Source organism: Hypomesus transpacificus, chromosome 23 (genome assembly GCF_021917145.1).
Source record: "Hypomesus transpacificus isolate Combined female chromosome 23, fHypTra1, whole genome shotgun sequence".
In the NCBI taxonomy this organism is placed as follows: Eukaryota; Metazoa; Chordata; class Actinopteri; order Osmeriformes; family Osmeridae; genus Hypomesus; species Hypomesus transpacificus.
In genome coordinates this window covers 956,240-979,000 of record NC_061082.1, presented here as the reverse complement: position 1 = coordinate 979,000, position 22,761 = coordinate 956,240, and the positions used below count along the sequence as shown (strand labels likewise).

At 43.4% G+C, this 22,761-nt stretch overlaps 1 protein-coding gene across 8 annotated transcripts in view; it reads left to right on the top strand.

Annotated features, from left to right (window-relative positions):
* LOC124485067 (nck-associated protein 5-like) overlaps nucleotides 1-22,761 on the top strand; it is a 44,509-nt gene that overhangs the window by 3,555 nt on the left and 18,193 nt on the right. For 4 of the 8 annotated variants that reach the window (XM_047046371.1, XM_047046364.1, XM_047046366.1 and 1 more), the window contains exons 2-7: nucleotides 4,959-5,206; nucleotides 10,399-10,489; nucleotides 12,739-12,909; nucleotides 16,611-16,679; nucleotides 18,655-18,693; nucleotides 19,113-19,232. In XM_047046371.1, coding sequence (XP_046902327.1) covers nucleotides 5,178-5,206; nucleotides 10,399-10,489; nucleotides 12,739-12,909; nucleotides 16,611-16,679; nucleotides 18,655-18,693; nucleotides 19,113-19,232 — 519 coding nt within the window. In that variant the 5' untranslated portion in view covers nucleotides 4,959-5,177. Of the gene's footprint in view, nucleotides 1-4,684; nucleotides 4,775-4,958; nucleotides 5,207-10,398; nucleotides 10,490-12,738; nucleotides 12,910-16,610; nucleotides 16,680-18,654; nucleotides 18,694-19,112; nucleotides 19,233-22,761 lie in introns of all 8 variants that reach the window. The other 4 variants (XM_047046365.1, XM_047046369.1, XM_047046367.1 and 1 more) reach the window with 3 other exon arrangements.

Genomic DNA, 22,761 nt, shown 5'->3' with positions numbered 1-22,761 from the left:
CAGTTGTTTTAGGGTCTTTCTTTACAGCTCTCACAATGTTTCTGTCATCAACTGCTGATGTTTTCCTTGGTCTACCTGTTCGACGTCTGTTACTTAGTACACCAGTAGTTTTCTTCTTCTTCAGGACATTCCAAATGGTTGTACTGGCTATGGCCAATGTTTCTGCAATGGCTCTGATTGATTTTCCATCTTCTCTAAGACTCACAATTGCTTGTTTTTCACCCAAAGACAGCGCTCTGGTTTTCATGTTGTTTTCACCTCTGAATACAGTCTGCATAGACAAAACCTATCTAACCCAATCTGAACCTGAGTGTAGACATTCAGTGGTATTTATTGATTGAATAATGTATGTAATAGGACACACCTGGGCAACAAAACACACCTGTCAGTCACATGTTCCAATACTTTTGCTCACGTGACAAATGGGTGGGTTCGAACAAAAAGGTGATATTTTCTAATTTGTGCATCAGATCCTGATGTAAATACCTGGAAATAAAAGCTGAAACGTTGATCTCTGGTTTCACATTCATCGTTTGATGTCAAGCCCAAATGTTTTCAGTCTACAGCAAAAATAAAGGAATTGGCCTCACTGTTCCAACACTTTTGGAGGGCACTGTATATACAGGATGGACGATGTATGTGATGTGTCTTTTCACCATGGTTCGTTTAAGCTCAGAATAAATAATATTTAGAGTATTTCTGTTTCCTGCTAGATATACCGCATCGTTTCACCTCTCGCATTCGAACGTTTCACATTTCTCTGTCTACCTATATGTTGTTTCAAACCATATATTCCCAGTAACCCAAGAATTCACAAGTCATTGCTAAGATAACGTATCCATGATATAGAGGATGATTAGACAATGATTCATAAACTACTTGGATGTGCTGTGTGCTGCATAATAAGAGCCATGCGCTCCAACGCTCAGTGCGCCACCTGCAGGACATGTGAGTCATATCCTAGGTTACACTGCCCAATGTGTTCCTAACGGGCAAGGAGACGCCAGGACATGATTACGTTTGAGTTCGATGTTGTCTGTAGGTGAATGTAGAGAATGCTTTATTTGTAGTCTATTGGCTGGGAGTGATTGTAAATTAGTGATTGTGTAGGTGTGTTTGTGGATATGGCTGTGTTGATGTGATTGATCTGTAGGCCGATAGTTATACAACATCGTTTATTACCAAATCATTCAAGCAATGGTGCTGCTATCAGACACATTTATTGGCCCAGCCAAACTACCCACAACCAGAGCCATAGAAAAAGAGAGTTGCGACACGCTTTGATCTCGCCGACACGTGATCACGTGGTTCAAGTAGCTCGCTGTAGTTCCAAAAAGCCCCACTGCTGTCAACTTTTTTGAATGGTTTTCAATGGAGCTGGCCAACGGAAGTCGCTTTCTCAGGCAAATTACGAATGAAACAGGCTCAGTTGAAGAAATCCGATATTCTGGCTATCTTCAGCTGACTCTTATCTACATTAGGTAGTCCTCGCTGACGTTTTTGGTGAACAATGGAGTGAACTACAACATGTGTGAACACTCACTGCCAGTGAAACGCAGGAAAAAAGCTAGAGCTTTTTTGTCACGTGGTTCCGGTAGCTCGCTGTAGTTAAATGAAAACCCACTGCTGTCAACGTGTTTGAATGGTTTTCGGCGGGACCGACAGCAGCACCATCTCGATTCACGGATATTTTCGGTATATTAACACAATATCAATTGGTTACTGGTGTGTTGTATCATGTATGTATGCTACTTTATTAACATGTATGTATAACATTAACTTATAATGCATAACGCAATATTGTGAAGCTGAGCTGGAAATGGCTATGCTAGCCTACATTGTTCCACTTAACGTTTAACCTTCGACTGTTGAAGTAAATGGGATTTGTTCAACTTTTTTTTTCTTCATCAGCCCACTTACAATTTACCACATTAACAACACGTTTGTACTTGATGCAAGTTGAATCTAACCATGATCACCGGCAACTGTTCAATAGAAAAAAATTGAACAGAATATACAAGGCAACCAACTGCAATTCAATAAAACATTTTATTGTACAATATGTCCAGTGTTCTTCCACTCCTTTGTTTTGTAGTGAGCAGGTGATCTTAATGTCTGCTTTTCACAAAACTTAGACCGCAGTAGTAGATGCATCTAGTTGAGCTAACTAACTAGCTAGCTATTGAGTGGACCTGAAATTCCTGCCGAGCGTTGCTGGACGATAGGGGACCCAAGGCTTTAATCTGCAATTCATTGTTGCTAGCTATAATCAGATGTACTATAGGCTAATAAGAGCAGATTCTGTAAACTGTGTATGCCAAAGAACACCAATAACTTGAACTAATTTGACAGACTATAAACCAACGAACTTCTGGTTGATACACATGCTCTTTAGCTAGCTACAGTAAAAGTGTTGCATAGCTCTACTATAGTCTAGCGCAAACTGCATTTAGAATCTAACAAACTATAATCTAACAAGCCATAATCTTACAATACATTTTCTCTACAGCTGGCTATATGAAATACTACTAATAACAATTGATATGTGGTGGTTGAAATATGAAAAAATGCAGGATTTTCATCAATTTACCAGCTCACTTGCTTCGGACCCCATAAGCCATATATGGCTCTAACAGCTCTAACTGCATTTAGAATCTAACAAGCTATAATCTTACGAAAATGTTTATCTTAAATTGGCCATATGAAATACTACTCATAACAATTGATATGTGGTGGTTGAAATATAAAAAAATGCATGATTTTCATCAATTTACCAGCTAACTTACTTCGTAGACACTGAAAATGAATGGGGTTCAACGGTGGAAAATACAATGTTTGGAACTATAGGTTGCATGAGACACGCTTAACTTCCGCATTCCTCGATAACAATGGGAGTCTATGGAAGTGTCGCAACTCTCTTTTTCTATGGCTCTGCCCACAACCTTTCGACTTAATAGTGATGGATTTGTTATCAATAGCACAAGCCTGCCACTAGATGGGGGTAGGCTACTTCCTCAGGGAAGATCCAGCAGTCACCGTTTTCACCCATATCTAGGGTGTTCCAGCATCTTTCACATGGCTCTAAAATACATAAACAAATGCATGAAAGGTGTAATTGGCAGGTGTTGTGCAGGAGTATGCTAGTTAAGTAGACACATCTTTGAGAGCCCTAATCTACCCAAGATGGTAAGATTGACCTCTGAGAGGTTTATGATCCTTGTTAAGATTGATGACATACTCCATTATTACTACGAGCAATAACGGCGGTCACTTTTCAGCCTTGCACACTCACCAGCAGAATGACAACAACCTTACCTTGTAGCCTGCTGAAGGCTACTGTAGTTACTGAGCTGAAGGACTGAAGCACCACTGTTTTACGGAGAAAACGTCTGTAATAAGAATGAACTATGACATACGGCGCATGTAATTACTGTGTGTCTCCAGTGATGTATATTTGCTAATATGACATTGTTACAGGTTAGCCTTGTAGCTATATAATTGCATGTGTTACACATATCACAAACAATGTAATACCCATCTTATAATGTAAGAATTGTATTATGAACTGCTGCAGAGGCAGTACAATTGCACACTGCCCCATTATGTTTGAAAACAGTGATATATGTTTTTTCATGAATTCATCCCTGTTTAGACTGGATTTACCCGGACATTGTTGTTCATTGCTTCATGACCACTAGCACACAGAACTGACATTGTGAGGAACACAGAATCACAATATGACTCTCTTGTTTTGTCAACAGCCTAACTGGAAAGTGTGAGTGAAAGCTTCTAGTTCTTATTCCAGTTCTGATGACTGAGTCCAGACCTCCCCTGTATTCTTTCCATCTCTAAGCAGAGATCCTGGATATTATGAAAATGTGGATATAGATGTAACTCTATAGAGAGCAGAACCTGCATGTGTTAAATATCTAAATACTTTTTTCTAATTCTTAGTTTCTTTATGATGGTTACTGCCTTCTGACTGGGTCATTCAGCTGCCTTGCACAATTAAACAAAATGTCATGACAGTTGTTAATTGAATGACCTTTCTTAATTACAATGCAGCCTATTCTGGCAGCAGGTCTAATTGAAGAAGGGATGGCAAAGGGTCTGCTGTTCATCCAAACTGCTTGTGCTGTGGCTAGTGTTATTGAATATTAGGATGAATAGAAGCACACAAGCTAAATAAAGTAAATAAGCTGAATAGTGGAGTAGAAAGAACCTTCCGAAATCATTCAAGACCACAATGCAAAAATTATATTTGTCAAGAGATGTTTTTGTATTAGTGTTTATTTAGCTTTGAATGTTGTGTTGACATGGTTTAGTGTTCTTTAGAATAGTCAAGAGGAGCTAACGAAAATATATTTAAAGGCTCTATTCACTGGTGAAACCAGACACAAATCACAACTTTCAAGGTATTGAAAGAGGTTAATTGAAAGTTTCAAGCATTCAATCTAGAATGAAAACTTCTTTTCAGTGATCAAATTAAATAAAGTTGAAAAGACTAGTTTATCTTTAGTTAGCAAGTGACAATCCCTGTATGTAGGAGCCTTGCCTCAGACCATAGCTCATACTTATCCTTCGATGCATGAACACCTGAGGACAAGCCCTGGGCTGTAACTCAGGCCACGGGCAGGGAGGAAACACAGCCAGACTCATCTCACTTGTACAACTCTGATTCCAGGCCAAATACGGATAGAAACCTTCTGATTGCCCCCCGAGGCGTTTCATCAAATGTCATGACATGGAAGTTAGACAGGCCGACCTGTCAAACGTAAGGGTCCGCCCCAGCCCCAGCACGATGTGAGAGTGTGTGTGTGTTTGAGTGAATAAGTGAGTGTGTGTGTGTGTGTGCATGCATGTGTCCACAGATGCTAACAGTAGACAGATGCATTGTTGCATTCATTTACCAGGATTATGATGCTAGACAGAAATGTGAAGTTTGTCTGCTGTTCCAGCAGCCTGGGAGAGCGAGTGGTGAAGTCCAGCCAGAGAACAGCAGGCTGGGAGAGCGAGTGGTGAAGTCCAGCCAGAGAACAGCAGGCTGGGAGAGCGAGTGGTGAAGCCCAGCCAGAGAGCAGCAGGCTGGGAGAGCGAGTGGTGAAGCCCAGCCAGAGAGCAGCAACATCTGGGGGTGGAGAGAAGGGAGCGAGGTGCCTCAGTCGGGTCATTGGCAGATGGTGTCACTGCAGCACAACTTCTCCAGGTACCCACCACACAACACTTCAACACCATTGGTGGACGAGGACGGGACACACACACACTGCAACACCCCCTCCTACTCACAACAACCCGCTTAGTGTGAAGGCAACTCACAGCATGCTAACTACCACGCCATATGTTCGGTGACTTTTCAGATGGAGTAATGAATGTGAACTCGGCTCTATGTGTACACTGTTGCGCAAATGTGTGCAAAGCAGGTGCTCTGATTATCTGTTCATGATTAGCCCACACTTAGTCTAGGCAACCTTCACTGTCATATGACAACACGGTCATTTGAAATTTGAAACACCGCAGACATTAACTACTTGGCTTTTGCTGCTACAGTGCAGCCTTGGTACCATAACCATACATAGGTTAGCTGTACTGTATGTGTGTACAATACAGTCATGATATAAAATGTACATTAGCATATAATGTGTAATACAAACACGGTAGATTCTCTACATACATATTATATATATATATATATATATAGGGAGAAAGAGAGAGGGACAGCGTGAGAGGGACAGAGAGAGAAAGAGAGGGAGAGAGAGAGAGAGGGAGAAAGAGAGAGAGGGAGAGAGAGAAAGAGAGAGAGGGAGAGAGAGAGAGGGAGAGAGAATAAAGAGAAGAATGGATAGAAATACAGTATGTAGATATGGATCTGACTGCGAGTGAATACTTCCTTCTGAACTTCTTCAGAAAAGAATCCCTGAACCCCACAGTATTTAGCTGGTATTGATCACCCTCTCCTGGAGATAAGGGCGACCGAGGAGGGGTGATTATTCGCTGGCAGCTGCAAGCCCCGTGATAGCCACTCAAGTCAGACAGCGATCCCATCTGCATGTGCTCAGCGAGGTGTGAGATTAGGCCCAAATGATTTGTGTCTGTGAGTCAACTCTGCCCTGCAGTGCTGGAGATATTAAACAGGGCGTTTTGAGAGATCCGGCTGAACAAACCAAAAGGAATTAGGGAGCACTCTCCTCGTTACTTCTCCCTACATATGTTGAGGATGAGAGTGTTAGTGCTCGAGTGTTTGCTCAATGGTGGCTGACTTATCTCTCAGACATTATGGAGATTTGAAAGCCTGCCGTTTTTCAAGAACACGCTTCAACAGTCTGCAACATACTCTAAACATAATTATATGTTTTGGACATGTCAAAGATGTGCCAGTGGTGCTTCGAACATGCTACATATGTTGATGTGTGACAAACATTTACTGGATGCTAAGTTATTGTGATGTGTGTGTTCAAAGAGATTTGTGTCTCTTATCTTAAATCTTTATACATAACTACTTTAGTTTGGGGATTTGATAGAACAGGGTAAAAAAATGAATATTATTTAAAGTGATTTGATGTTGTGTTTTTATGAGCTTGGGGCCATATGTTGGTTGTCAAACAGAAAGTGAGATTCAGAAGCTGTGAACAGGGGAGGAGAGTCTGTGCTTTAGAGATACCTACTCCAGAACATTCTAATTAAGCAGCGGCGCTGTGATAGTCATTTCTGTCACTTCTGTTCTTCCTGTCACACTCTGACACGGGCTCCCTAGCACTCATGTGTACTTTGAATCGAACAGAAGTTGACAATCTCCATTATCTCCTTCATCTCCTTTGTAAGTTAACTTTATTTGCGACTTGAATCCTTTTTCTGTTACCCGCATCTAACCCAGATGAATGAAGACTGTGGGAAATGAGTGTCATGTGTGAGAGCCTGTAGATACAGACTGCACTATGTCAAACAGACAGGACATGGACCACATGGACGACAGAACACATTTGTTGCTTTACATGCTGAACAACATTTCTGTTCTCGAATCCCATACAATTAACCACCAGGACGCTTTCTCTGTGACCATGAGGAGATTTACACAAGGCTACTTATTATTAACCACAGTAATGCCTGCCACAGAATACTCCACCACAGCCCCCATTAGCAGGAGGTGCCCCATGCCTCCTCCTATTGACTGTGGCTGAGCTTCACTCGGGAATGAGCGCTGCAACACTTGTCTGCGAGTCTTTGCGTGGAGACACACCTCGATGCATTAGCAAGCTGTTGCTGCACAGTAATGAAAGCCCAGGAGAGGCTGGGGCGGGTTTGTGGAGCGAGGGGCTCGGAGGTGCTCTCTGTCTGGGATTAACTGGGCTAGTTAGGCTCGGCCTCTGGAGCGGGGGAAGGGGTCAGGATGCAGGCTGAGGGTAAAACTAGGCCATCCTTTGACGTCCTGGCGCTCTGAGAGCAGGGCGGGAGGGAGAAGCGTGGCCCGTGGCAGAGAGCAGAAACCCTCTGGTGATGTGGAGCCTGTGTCCCTGGCTCCAGTGAAGCAAAGGTGGACACACACACACACACAACAGAGTAGTATCCATGCATGGGTGTTTACACTGACAGACAGGCACACACATGCAGACATACACACATACACATACAAGCATACACCCACCCACACACACACACACACACATACACACACACACACTAAGTGACTAGCCATTGACTGTGTTTAATCCTCGAGCAAAGTAGTAAAGTCCTACATACCTAAAATCCCTTCCAGAGGCAACATGTCTGCTTGTTCTCTGTGTGTGCATGCAACTCGCTGTCAATTTAAATGGAACACCAGCGTTCCACTTGCTTCCTTTTGACTTTTAATAGGGGTAGAAAAGCAGCATATCAACAGCACTAAAGCATGAAGTAGTCTCTTGGGTGTTGTCTGTGTGTCAGTGGAGGACTGTGATGGCTGGTCCTTATTTTCAGTTGTGTCTCCATTTGAGTGGAAATTCTGACCTCACAGGACATGTCTTGAGAGATTAATTATCTTGTCTTGGTTATTTCTCTGGAGTGTGACGGCTTTGTTCCTCTCACGGAGACGTTATAGATAAGCTGCATAATGACAATCTACACAGGCCATGCATGTCTGACATCAGGGTCGTCGGTTATGTTCAACATTTACTGAACTTGCGGTGGAATACGATCCGCTTCCACGTGCTTCCAGCATGAGGAGCAGAAGATCAGTTGGTGGCATTTCCTCCATTCCTCTTCAGAGGAGTTTCCCATCATGCCCCTGTGTCCCGTCTTGTGATGTCTCTACGGGCCAATGGGAAAGATCAAGCGGCAGATGACAGAGTTCAGCAGAAGGGCTCATGCTCAGACTGCTGAGTCATCAGACCTGGTTTTGGATCCTGAAGATAAGAGGTCAGAGGTCATCCATGTTATGACAGAACCATGATGTCTCTATCGTTTTTTTTCCATCTGAATGTTGAAGCTGTTGGAAAGGCGATAGTTTACCTATAATAGTTTTTTGTTCCATGTTTTGAAAAACGTTGTAAAGCATGATGCTCCCATCACATGTGGCATCACCAGTTCTCCCAGTACAATAGGAACTGGCTCTGAAGGTTGTGTGCAATCGCATTTTCTTCCCACAAGAATGACCAGGGCTGTTTCTAAACAACATAATAGCCAAAAGTCTACAAGGCTTCAGAAAAAAAGCAACACATTATAATATCAGTTTGAGACATTTGTGTTTTTTATTCACATTTCTTTTTTGTGTGCAAGTTTTCTCTTTCCCAGAGGAAAGCATGTACATTGTTGCGATACACAGAGGAGCTGTTATATATCCACTGCCTGCGGGCCAACAGCTCTAATAATCTACGTCTCAGTGTGTGGTAAGTTAAATGCCCCTGTATAATCATTAAAAGCATTTAAAGGGAACAATAGCATCTTTATGCTAAAACTCCAAATTCCATCCACACTGCCACACTGAGCCAAGTGCTATTACTGATTAACCAATTAAGAGCAGAGACGGCCAACGCAGCTCTAAGCCTGGAATGTGGCGGTACTCAGAGAGAGAGAGAGAGGCCAGAAGGACGAGGCCTGCTCTCCCAACCTTTATCCCCCCAGTCCGGAGTCATGGGATGGGATCGCCTCAGAGACAGGGCCCTCCTTGTTAGGGAATAGCTGGCCGGAGCGTGGAACATGTCCCTTGTTCGATCCTGGGAGCATTCAGGCTCACATTATTTCTCTGTGGCCTACATACAGACCGCCAGACCCACTTCCCCCCGATGTCCACTTAAACACACGGAATGACCGACTCCACGCGATGGACCTGAGGAGAATGTGCACCATGTTAGTAGCCTTGTTTAAGGGGAATGACTGCTCAGATTTTGGATGGAAAAAAAGCATGGGGTGAGTTGTTGATTTTTGTGTGGGAGAAAGAGAATCAACACTTTTGATGAGATGATAATTGTGTTCATCGTCGTGTTGTTACGCATGCGTTTCGAAACAGGAACGCGTCTAAACTGATTAAAGTGCGGTGAATTAGAGGTTGTTGGTATGCTAGGATATAATGGGATGTGATATTCATAGTTGTTGCAGAAAGTGAAATGTAACATTAAGTTTTACAAATTTGTACAATCCCTACGTCGTTTTTCGGGGGGATTTATTAAAGTAGTGAAAACAATATCTTTTATAAATGTTCTAGCAAAGTGTGTAGACCCTGACGAAGCGTCCTGTTCATTTGCTGAGTCTGTTTTCGGGTCGTTGCCAGTGGTTCCCTCAGAATGCCGATGGCGTGGTCACAGTCAACTGGCTTGTGCTAATGGCCCTGCCTCACGCGTCGGGCAGAGGAAATCTGATTTGGAAACGGCGGGGCAAAATGTCACTGGGTCTGGCATAATGAGGACCATGGTCAGTGTTTCTCAAGCATGCATCGCTCAAAGCAAAGACGATTACCAAACAGCCAACATGGATGCGTCCGTTAAATGAGGACTATGAGCACAAATGTCAGCTGGCATGACTGCTGTTTGGAAAGGTTACTGACAGGAATATTATCAAAATGTGGGAAATAATGGACAAGCAAAGGACCAAGGATCAGACTTTTGATTTAATTCGTGATTTAGTAAACTGAGTCTTCCTCAGCGAGGATTTGTGATGGTTGTGTGCGATAATGCCACGTTTGTGTATCTTAGATCCAATCTTGAAATAGTTTTTTTTTTCAGAGCGACAAGTGTTCCTGATTGAAGTGCTGTATTCGGAAAAAAACTACAACATAATAACAATTCGATAGAAAGAGAACTGTAGATATAACAGGTTCACTTTAACTTTATGATTGCTATTAGAACACAATGTATTGTTAATAACTACCTTTCTAAGGTTGTGAAAGGCAGTATGTATTGACTGTGTTGTGACCTGTCCTGTCATGTGCAGCATGGAGGAGACTGTGAGAATCCTGCTGCAGAACCAGGACCCCCTTGAGGGCGCGGTGGTGGACCCTCTGGACCTCATGAAGGCCTACAAGGTACCGGAACTGAACTACCTGAAGCCCCCTGTCTATGGGCCTGTATCCATCACTGCCTGTAGCTATCACTGCCTGTATCTATCACTGCCTGTAGCTGTCACTGCTTGTATCTATCACTGCCTGTATCCATCACTGCCTGTAGCTATCACTGCCTGTATCCATAACTGCCTGTAGCTATCACTGCCTGTATCCATCACTGCCTGTATCTATCACTGTCTGTACCTATCACTGCCTGTATCTATCACTGCCTGTATCTATCACTGCCTGTAGCTGTCACTGACTGTATCTATCACTGCCTGTAGCTGTATCTATTACACCTTGGACTAGACCTTTCCTACACTACAAAATATTTTGAAGGGTAAATTTGCAATCATAGATTTCCAGTTGACCTTGGTGTTCAATTCAGGACTACAGTACATGAAAGAATGTCTGGGAAATTCATTGTTTTTGTTGAGCCTACAGGCAAGTTTATGGAAACCAATTTCTTCTAGTAAAAGATCAAAATAAGATGAAAACTTAACCTTGATAGTAAACATATCCCCATGCATAGTGAGTGATTATTATCAGGTAAAAAAGTATTAAGATACACACAAGTGCAAAGATAACATCTCAACGACCAGGCATAGTTCAAATGGCAGTACAGTGGAACAAAAAACGCTTCCTCTTTTAAGTGCAGCATCTTCAACAGTTATGTGTGTGCAGGCTTTTATGAGACTGTGCCACTGGTCAAAAACATCTGAAAAACAACAGTTTCAATTAGCGCTAACTGCAGTGTGGCAGCGTTGTCTTTGAGAGCTCTTAGGCCGGCCAGTATAGAGCCCAGTTGGAGCTTGAAGACTCCTGTTAGAAGAGGGTTACCAGTGTTTACTGGTTGGAATTGTTTTGTTGTTCAATTATTGTTCAGTATTTCCTCATAAGGGAAGCCACTTTCCCTGCCTGTTTCCCGTTGTTTCTGCTGAGAGGTTGTTGGGTTGTTAGAAAAGCAGCTGCACATTGATCTATCTGTGCCCCCATCTCCACCACTGACTTGTTCACTCAATAACACTCTCACTCCTTCTCCCTCCCTCTCTGTGTCTCTCTGTTTCTCCCTCTCTTTCCCTCTGTCTCTCTGTGTTGTTCTCTCTCTCTTTCTCTCCGTGTCTGTCTCTCTTCTTCACTTAAACACACACACACGCGTGCCCGCACAAGCGCACACACGGGCCCCCGCACGCACGCACACACGGGCCACACACATACGCACTTGGGCTCAGGACTTATGAAGTGCAGTTAATGCTTTGCCCTGTGTGGGCAAAGTGCTCAATGTAAAAGCTAATGAACCTTATAACTGATGCAAATAGGCCTCATTATTAACAATGTGCTTTTAATTAGTAGGGATTTTATGCAAATTTCAAACAATCTCATGGGTCTGTCTGCATAAGAGGCTTGTAAATGCTGGATGTTTTGTAACATCCGAAATTGAATTATACTATGAGAAAAGAAAAGTAATGAATACTTGTTTACAACTAAATGGGTGTATAGCAAGGCAAGGTCTAAAAAACGTGTAGAACCAGAAGGATTCTAAAAAGTGGGTAATTGATTAATTGATCATGGTGGTCTGTTTGTGTGGCTGATTGTTTTTGGTTGTAAATGAGGGTTTGAAGTTTCTGTGGTTGGGAATTTTGTCTTGTCATGTTTAATTAGTGTTCCCACCGGTTGCTTTGGTTTATAGGGCAAGACATGTTGTTTAAATGTGTTTAAAATTGTTATATTGTACGTGAAGTCATTCAAAAGCGAGCAGGTTAACATCCAAGTTAATCTTGATTGTATCTTGATGAAAATGCCCTCATTACAATGTTTGGATAAACAAGTCAAGGTGGTGTCTGATTTCAGCCTAACTGTATGCTGTCTGAAGCGTTGATGTGATCTGCATTTATAGCATCAGCTCTCAAAACGGTTTGGGATCTACTTAATACACTTTAGTGGTAATCTGTATTCTGTCATTACCATTTATTTTGAACTCGGTTCCAGATGACAAGATTGGATATCATCAAATCCGATATTTAATATTTTTAGGGGTGTTGGAATCAATTGATTTACGGTGGAACCATTCAAATCTGTGTCGTACAAATCTCATAATCACATAACCAGACTGCGCTCATCTGGTGCTGTGGGCAGCCTCACACGCACACTGCAGAGAATCATATTATTGTGGACCGGTCGCTCGGTCCAGGAGTGTGCAGCTGGTGACCATTGACCCCGCTGTGCTGCAGGACAAGCTCCTGGAGGAGATGTGGAAGCAACAGGACAGTCTGGAGGGTCCGCCCCTGCCCCCCCTGGCCCCCCTGGCCCCCGGCCGGCTCAGGCCCCCCGGCGCCGGCAGCAGGCCCAAGGACGAGGCGGACGACCACAGCCCCCTCCTGGAGCGACTCAGAGCCCTGGAGGTCAGTCTGCCTCACACCCCCTGCCTCACCCCCCCTGCTCACCCCCCCTGCCTCACCCCACCTGCTCATGCTCCCAGCCTCACCCCCCCAGCCTCACCCCCCCAGCCTCACCCCCCCAGCCTCACCCCCCCAGCCTCACCCCCCCCCAGCCTCACCCCCCCAGCCTCACACCACAGGAAGGGTCAAGCCAGGGGATTTATGCTGCATCCACAGCTTGTGTATCTGTTTGGTGTTATTACTAATGTCGACTGCATGTGGGCTGGGTTGATCTTGTTCTAGGTTGTGGTTCGTCTGTGTTTGTGTACAGGAGGGATCATCCTACTTCTTATTCTAGTGGTTTTCCAAGTGTTGGGATTCTATTAGCTTTGGTGTCTCAAGTTCAGTTGAAAACAACTGAGAAAAGCCCGTCAGAAACTGACAAATAACCCCCAGTCAGTCGCTGGATATAGCTCCATCCCTTCAATATAGTAATTAATCCAGTAATCAATATAGTAAATTAATCCAGTTATCAATATAGTTTCCAATGTGGACAGCTAGTGTGTTCAGTCTCCCACCAGAAACGTCATGAAAAGATTAGAACGGTGACAATTTCCGGACAGTTTTATGAATGTCTGATACTGTATTTACAGTATTTAACAAAACTGAAGGCAGATAGGGACAACAAATAGTTAATAGAGTTTGACTTCTCATCAAGCACTTTACTGTGGGTGATAATTAAAATGATGACAGGGTAGTCAACATTTTGGATCAGTGTTCCAGTGAATTTATTCCAAATGTCCACCTTGCATGCAGAAAGCTAAATGAGTTACCATCTGTCAACAGAGCTGGCATTATTGATCAGATCATTACCTTGACTTAATTACATACCAGAGAACTAGTCATCCACGAAGAGAGCCTAAATCAGTTTTTAATTTTAAGTTCTGAATCATGGATTTCATTATTTTACTTTTATTAAGCCATTCTTGAGCCGTCTTTAATAAACAACCTGCCTGGAAAGGCAAAACAAAGTAGAAATTAAAATAGAAGAGACTGTTTGACTCTCTAGTTTAACTATCTGGACAACATGCAGGACTGTCCAGGAAATATGGGCTGACCCACCAGCCGCCCTCCAGATACAACGAAGTGAGATACTCCGAGGGAATGGATGATATCGATTTGCATGTTTCGATGTTATTATCAGGCTTAGTGAGAACCTTTTTGCTTTTCATGTAATTGTGGAAGCGACAGCTGAGTGCCCCATATGGAGTGGGATTGTATTTAAGGTGGCACGCATGGACAACCAGATACATCCTCGTTAGCGATAACGCCATTAGATGAACTACTGCAATTAAATTAATTGATTACGTTGTCTAACGCTATAGATCACGTGCTGAATGGATATTCACGTATTTAAGTGTTTCGGATATCCCGGTGCTTACCATTTATATATGACGACTGCCATTTCTTTAAATTACACTTGTGATTAAACTTTCCATCGGAAACAAGAAAACCTTATGACATTTCCATTTTAGCTTTTCCGGTCATAAGACAGGCTCAGGAGGGTTCGTCGTAATCCTCCATGAACAATTTGCTTGGAGTTGTGAATGAAAAAATGAAAGGGGGGGCATAAATAAACACCCCCCCACATCACACTGTGCCCACTGGGGGAGCCGCTCATCTGATTCTCTAAACCTCCTCAACTGAAAAGCCATTTGTTTCTCATTTGCTGGGGAGTCAGGCAAGTGAGACAGAGACTCACGTTGATACCGTGCGCTCCGCATGTCAATCAAACCATCTGGAAAATGGGGGCGATCTGGGAAAACGAAGTTGGTGCTGATAACTGGCAAAAGTGTTCCGCTTGTAAATCAATACTCCTCATTTGTAAAGGTGAAGTAATATCACATCGATAGTGGATGAAGGCCCACCTAGGCCATCTTTTATAAGGCCTGATTGCTTAAAGTTCAGGCTCGTAACTTTGATTTCCCTGACCTTTAAAATGGATAGTCTTAATGGCGGTATACCTTCAGGGTGACTCCTGGCCTTTTAAACTGTTAGTGTCCTGTGGACTTCCTGTGCTCGGAGAATCTCAAAGTCTTGAGAAAAGGTATTTTGCACTGAAGTGAAGTCACAGTGTATAGAAGACCTCTTATAGGCCACATACCTACAAGGTATTGCAGGTTACTTTGACTCAAGGAATTTCGAAAATGTTTCTGTATTATATCAATAACAGTTGCGGTGTTGTTTATTTAATTTTTTAATGGAAGCACAATACATACTGTAGATGTTTTAACAGACTGCTGTATGAATGGACTAATGCACTAATGGACTAATTAAGGGGCATCTCTGGCCTAAAATGTGTCTCACCTACTGGTGAACCAGGCAATGTTGCTGTGGCAAAGCGCTGCACGCCTCAAATTGACAGTGAAAGTGTGACACAAACAGTAAGCACAGTACAGAAATACTCACTCCTATTTTTGTATCTGCCACCCATTTGTGATTCAGATGGAGCTCCTTTTTGTCTGCAGGACTTAGATGTAGTTTATTGAACACATCCTGTATGGGATTCACCCTCCTTCTCTTAGTGTTTCTGTAAGCTTTCAACTCAAGCTGAGCTGGTGGGCTGTCCACTCACACCCAAAGGAGATGATGTCTGTCGTGAACTCTGCCGCTCCACATTCTCACTGCTCCCTTCCTGTCCTCGAGCAACTCTTTTGTACCCTCTCCTAAGATGTTTTGGCAAACATGTACTCATCATCATTAGTTATGAGTCTTCTGGCTAGTATTTCTGTTGGATGACCTTTGATAGATTAACAGAATCAATCATCTGGATGGGAAGTCCCCTCGGTGCTCCAGGAGTGAAACAGTTCTGGATTGGTACAGTCTGGATTGGTACAGACTGGATTGGTACAGTCTGGATTGGTGCAGACTCGATTGGTAAAGTATCGATCTTAAATTGAATTCCACCTGGAATATCGTGCTGCTAAACAACAAACACCAGAATGGCCACGAGGCTCTTTAAGAAATTATTTGGACACTTTGGAGATTTTCATTGTGATCCGTGTTCTCAGGCAATAGACACTGAGAAAATATTGATGCATATAGTAAGGGTAAGACACCTTGAAATTGATCAAATGAAATAGGGACAAACCTTTGGCGGTTTCTAAACTGTGTTGAAAGTCGCAAACTTGAACTGTATAACACTTGGAATCCATGTTTTAGGAAGCATGTCATGCATCACTGAACTTGAAGCTACATTTCACATTCATCTCTGAAGCTGTCGCAGTGTATTGATTATCATTAATGTAATTCATGGTCTGGTATGTCATTACCTAAGAGATACAGAGAGACAAGAGATGACCTGTCATTTGCCAACAAAACCCTTGATTTTCATATTAACTTATACGTAAATCTGCTGCTGGCAGGTATTTCCACAGAAGTTCAAGTCTGGGACATGTTTCTCATCACGGAATGATGTTAGCTCCTTCATGTAACGCATCCCCACACAGCGGTAATGAGATCAGGGCTAAACCAGTATGGGAGAATCAGAATCTCATGGTGCTGTTGTCAACATGACCACCGTGAGAAGTGCTCCAGAGGGGAGTCCTGTGTCTGCTGGTGTGGGCAAGCCGCTCCTCCACCCTGCACTCACACACGGATGGAGAACTTCTGCTCTTTGTGCGGTAATTACACGCGGTTTAGCTGTTGGTGTTTTGCCGTGACAGGAGGAAAACTCGGCCCTGTCCATGGAGAACGACAACCAGAGGAGGCAGTATGAACGCTGTCTGGATGAAGTGAGTGAGATTCCTTTTTTACTCCCTTTTCTTTCTCCTCTCTTGCTCGCTCACAGAAAAGCACACAAACACACACACACACCTACATGCCAATTGGTCGCCATGTCGTGAGTGACTTGACAGCTTGTCACCAAGCTGATCGTGGATCTTGCTCTGTCAGAGTTGTGTCAGGTTTCAGATAGCAGTCTGACACACAAACTCACACGCTCCTGAGCCCAGGGAACTCAAAGCAGACATTTTGAGTGTAGCCCGTGGAAGAAATTATGAGGACTAATTAAAGCGGTCTCATCAAATCCTGATTATTAATCCTTGGATTGTCACCAGGGCTTTAGCAGGAACAGTGGTCCCGGTGCCCAGGGTAAGTGCCCGGGGTTAGGGTTAGCCCGGGGGAGTCAGATGGCTGAGCGGTGAGGGAGTCGGGCTAGTAATCAGAAGGTTGCCGGATCGATTCCCCACTGTGCCAAATGACGTTGTGTCCTTGGGCAAGGCACTTCACCCTACTTGCCTCGGGGGAGAATGTCCCTGTACTTACTGTAAGTCGCTCGGGATAAGAGCGTCTGCTAAATGACTAAATGTAGGTGTGGAGAGTGTGAGTTGAATGAAGTATTTTCGGTCCTCCCTCACAACAGTCTCTCCATTCTGCTGTGAGCCCGCTATCCTCTAACTGAGAATGCTTCCATAATGAGGCTGTTACCATGGAGATAACTGCCTTCTCGAATTTGAAGTGTTCAGGTAGAAAGCTCAACTTTTTAAGCAACCAACGCCAAATTAATATTCCTGGCTGGCTTTGAGACGTAGTTTGAGCATTTATTTTGTACTCGCTGAACTCTCAACACGCACTTTGTCGTGACTTGTGTCATCTACGGCGAGTCTTCACATTTTTGTGACAAGAAAGTTACATGGAAGATGAATCAACAGAATGGAGATGAGTTGTTCAGACTGTCAGTCACTTACAATAGCCTGTCTCTCACACACATTTCCATATCCAAGGCTCAATCTCAATTCTCTCGAGTGCCTCTCTCTCCTCTCGTTCTCATCAGCAGCCAGCCACGCACTGTGAGATGGATGAAAGCCTTAGCTCACCACACACAGTTGAGCGACAAGATGAAGAACAAGTCGTGCTGAGCTGCTCTTGCCCAAGTGCAGCGTTGTGTCCAGCCTACTACGGACTTGATTTAATTTCAGACAGTACACCCAGTACTTAAGAACATCAGATCCGTTGATCAAAGTCGGTTGAGGTCATTACAGTTAAACCATGTGACGCTTGGGACCTGTGGACTGTGATGTAACTCTTGGCTGCTTCAACTGAAAACCTTCAGCTCCCCTCCAAGCAGATTAGTAGGATGTGATTCCTCAAGATCGTCAGCCTGAATTTACCCTCAGCCAAACCAGCATTTGACAGCAAATTAAGAGGGCACAGGTTCAAATTTCCCCCTGTATGTTGCTTTGGATAAAAGCTACTTCTAAATTAATACAGTATTATTATAATTGACCTATAATATAGCAGGGTCATGCCCTACAGTTACTATATTACAATCCTGATATTTTGCTCTACCAGCTCAAGTATGATTATTGATATCTAACTTTGCTTTCTTCTGTAAACTGTAACAAGTAAGCATGGAAATACAATATGCTAAAGACTGTTGGCCTGACAAGTGATCTCTGTGTTAATCTCTCTCTCTTTCTCTTTCTCTTTCTCTTTCTCTTTCTCTTTCTCTTTCTCTTTCTCTTTCTCTTTCTCTTTCTCTTTCTCTTTCTCTTTCTCTTTCTCTTTCTCTTTCTCTTTCTCTTTCTCTTTCTCTTTCTCTTTCTCTTTTCATTCTCCCTCTCTCTCTCTCTCTCTCTCTCTCTCTCTCTCTCTCTCTCTCTCTCTCTCTCTCTCTCTCTCTCACTCTCTCATTTTGTCTCTCTCGTTCTCTATCTTTTTATCATTCTCTCTCATACCACTCTCTGTTTTTCTTTTTTTATTCCCAAGGTGGCTAATCAGGTGGTCCAAGCACTCCTTACTCAAAAGGTTTGTGTTGTTTGATTGAAGCATCATTAGCTGATACAATCATGTCTGAAAGAGGCCATCAGTGATGTAATGACCTGCTGTCAGAATGGTGAATAGCCTTGTCCTCATCACGTATGAAGAAGCTATGAGAGGATCATGTCTGCGAGGAGCCATCTGCAATCACAAGTCTTTTTTTCATGAATAGTTAAATGCTGACCATGTGTTTGATGGTTAACAATGCCAGTCATCTATCTGTACACAATGCATTATGAATGCTTTTAGGAAGAATATGTTTTTATAAAAGGCCGTTGATTGGAGCTGTGATCTGTCTACCTGCGTAATGCCCTTTATATTATCTCCTGGCCAATAGAAGGCTGTCATTTGATTTTGTGAAGGATATGATGTGAGTTTGTAATAGTGTGTTTCCTGTTGGCTTCCAGGACCTGAGGGAGGAGTGTGTGAAGCTGCGGACGAGGGTGTTTGACCTGGAGCAGCACAACCGAATACTCAACGTGCTCTTCCAGCAGCGCGTCAAAACCTCCTCCAGTCCTGTCGCACAGGTAGGCTGACACAGACCTGTCACCTGTCACCAGGTAGACTAGCCCAGACCTGTCACCAGGTAGGCTAGCCCAGACCTGTCACCTGTCACCAGGTAGACTAGCCCAGACCTGTCACCTGTCGCACAGGTAGACTAGCCCAGACCTGTCACCTGTCGCACAGGTAGACTAGCCCAGACCTGTCACCTGTCGCACAGGTAGACTAGCCCAGACCTGTCACCAGGTAGACTAGCCCAGACCTGTCACCAGGTAGACTAGCCCAGACCTGTCACCTGTCGCACAGGTAGACTAGCCCAGACCTGTCACCTGTCGCACAGGTAGACTAGCCCAGACCTGTCACCTGTCGCACAGGTAGGCTCAATGGCTTGAGTTTAATGTTAACAGGTAATTAGTGAAGAAGACTAATTACATAATTGAATGAAGTCTATAAGGCATACAGTAGGAGACTATTCTTTAGTATTTGTATTTTACGAGGGCAAAAATGGCATTTAGCTCTCAGACTAATCGTAATATGACTGCTTTTAATGCAAATTTACTGTGAGAAAAATATCATGAATTAACATAGCCACAAATAGTCTGCTAATGATCTCATTTGTCATTTATTATGGCCCGATTTTCAACAGTCAAAGCCATAAAGTTCGTTCACTGTCAGCCCCCTTCATTGGTTCTCTGAGACTGTCAAAACAGATCCATGGGTAGATTGTGAATTATTTTTAAAGTGCACTGGGAAGATCATTTTATATTTTATATTTATGTATATTTGATGTCCCTGACTAGTGGAGGCACCAAACCCAGCAGGATAGATGAATCCTCATGGTTTGGTTGAGGAGTTATTATCCAAGAGCAAAGCTTTTGTCTTTCCACCAAAAACAAACATGCTCATCCACACACACATGTTTAATATTAGATCACAATTAGTCAGCCCCAAATATCAAAAAATGTGTAGGAACATTGAGGGTACATACAGTAGAGTTATTGCATGACATTACGAGAGTATAACACGTCTTCAAAAAAACTTTTTACAAACGTTTGCGATGCATGAATCCCCCACTAGTTCATTAAGGCTAAGGTGGGCATTGGCAGGTTTTCCCCTCATAGCTAACCTTTACTGTAAAGGTCAAGTCCAGAGACTAGCTGAGGGAGCATCTGTGGTTATTACTGTGAAAGATCAGCATCTGCAGGGATTTAAAGTTATAATGGAACTGACAAACCCATTCTTCTGTTACCATAGTAAGAGGAAAGTAGTAGAAAGTCACAAAGGCTAGAGAATAGAGTATTATGTGTCATTGTCTTAGTGTTTGTTTTATCGTGAGGAAGAATAAATTCACTGTCCCTCTTCAATCATGCATGATCACTCTGCCAGTCTTCATGGTTTCCCATTTGACTGAAAAAGGCCTTTGGTGTTGTGTACAATCACCACATTACACAGCACACAGGAGCCTCTGTTCGGGCTTGAAAATGTGAATCTGGATAACAATGAATGGAAATAATTACAGTGTAGTTATGCAGAGGGTGCTGGCCATAAAGTATTTATCTGCCAAATGAAAAGACTGCAACCTCGAGCCAGATTTCAGGCTCCTAAGCAATTAAATCCAGAGATGCCTTTCTTGGCATCGTGTGTGATAGTGATAAGCCAAAGTGATGCTGGTAGCATTGGAAATGAAGAAGCATTAGCGTGTCAGGCACTGGAGGAGAACCGTGCGTCGTCCAGAACATTAGTGCAATGCACCATTAGTGTTGTCATTACTTAATGATCAGTAATTACTATCTTTAATGAAACAAAGCTAAGTCAATATCTAACATTTGATATACATATATATTATTATCTTTTACATGAAATGATGGTGTATTCTCACTTCTGTCCTGTTGGTGGGTGCTGGTCTGGCACAGTGGTTCGTTGTCTTTGAGTTTATTCTACCCATAAAAGAAGATGACTTCTTGAAGATCTTTATTGTTGTTGTTATACGTTTCTGCCTGTTAGGCAAAAACAGATGAGGTGTCACTGCGTCGTGCCACTTCAGTTAACAACACAGCAGTGCTTCAGCTGTGAGAACCTTCCGGAAGGCTGAGGAGGGACGTGTGAGTCACTGTAGCCGACTGAGATGTTAGCATATTATTTAGCCTGGAGCTGTTTTGATGCAACACTGCAGACAGATAGGGAGATGTGACAGGAGCAGAACATGATGATGTGGCAGATATCGTTCAGCGGCATGCCCTATCTACACTTCCTGGAGACACTCAGGAGAGACGCGGGTCTCTTACATTTACATTTAGTCATTTAGCAGACGCTCATATCCAGAGCGACTTACAGTAAGTACAGGGACATTCCCCACGAGGCAAGTAGGGTGAAGTGCCTTGCCCAAGGACACGTCATTTGGCACGGCGGGAAATTGATCCGGCAATGTTCTGATTACTAGCCGGACTCCCTCACCGCTCAGCCATCTGACTCCTCTTGCAGGATGACTGGCAAACCTCCTTCTCTGGGTATATCAAGACTAGCATGGGTGGTGTGTTAGGTGTAAGAGCTATTTAATATACCTTTGGTGGGAACCTTTGGATGAATTTGAATAATGACAGGAGATTTTTAAGTAAATAACAATAAATGTGGCGTTTCTGATGCCAGCGGGAGTGTTCCACTTTGGTTTGTAATAAACGTGGGTTCAGGGGTAGCTGGTTTGAGACCAAGTTTGAAGGCAAAATAAAACCGTTTGAAGTCGATTTAAAAGTTAAAAGCAAAAAGAGGAAGCAAAAATGAGAAAAAAGGCAGGAAAAAAAGGTGACGCAAACAGAATCCAATCATCGATTATGTATTATTTTCCAAAGATTGTCCCACAAATCAAAAGTCCCTCATATCTTAAGTTGTCCCTAACAAACACATATACAATATGCTTCATCCAAAAAGCACCTGCTCATACGGCCGTCCATGATGGCTCTTCTGCTCGGGCCTCACTTCAATACCAAATGCACCTGGCCGTGCCTGGATAATGAACGTGGTATTGCAGCCTGAGACCTAGTGAAGAAGGTGTTTATCAAGACGAGCCTGCTTGGAGTGGATAACTGCTGGAGACTGCTTCTCAGACTCCATGTCCTGGACTCCATTAAGGCTCTTGAGATTTCTTTTCTGCCAGCTGCAGAGAGCCTTCTGAACTGAAACACAGGTCACCTTATTACTCCCATCACTGGCGGTGAAGCCCTCGGGGGGTGGGGGGGGGGAGGAGCCGGGGGGGACGGAGCAGATGCTAGCCGCCGGGTGGACTGACGGGAGGGCAGATGGAGCTTCTTTCAAAATTGCGAGGCAACATGGAGCCAATGATGTATGAATTATTGAAATTGAGTTTTTGTTTTTCAACTTGAGGGAGAGGCTGCGGCTTGTGAGCGTCGAGGTTCCGCTCGAGAACGCTGCGGAACACACTTTGATTCTCGGAGGTTGTTAGTGAAGTCAGGTGCATCACGTGTCACACAGGCTCCTCTGGCTGGGTGTGTGCAGCATGATGCCTCGCCCAAAACAGAAATAATAGGACCTTTTAATTGT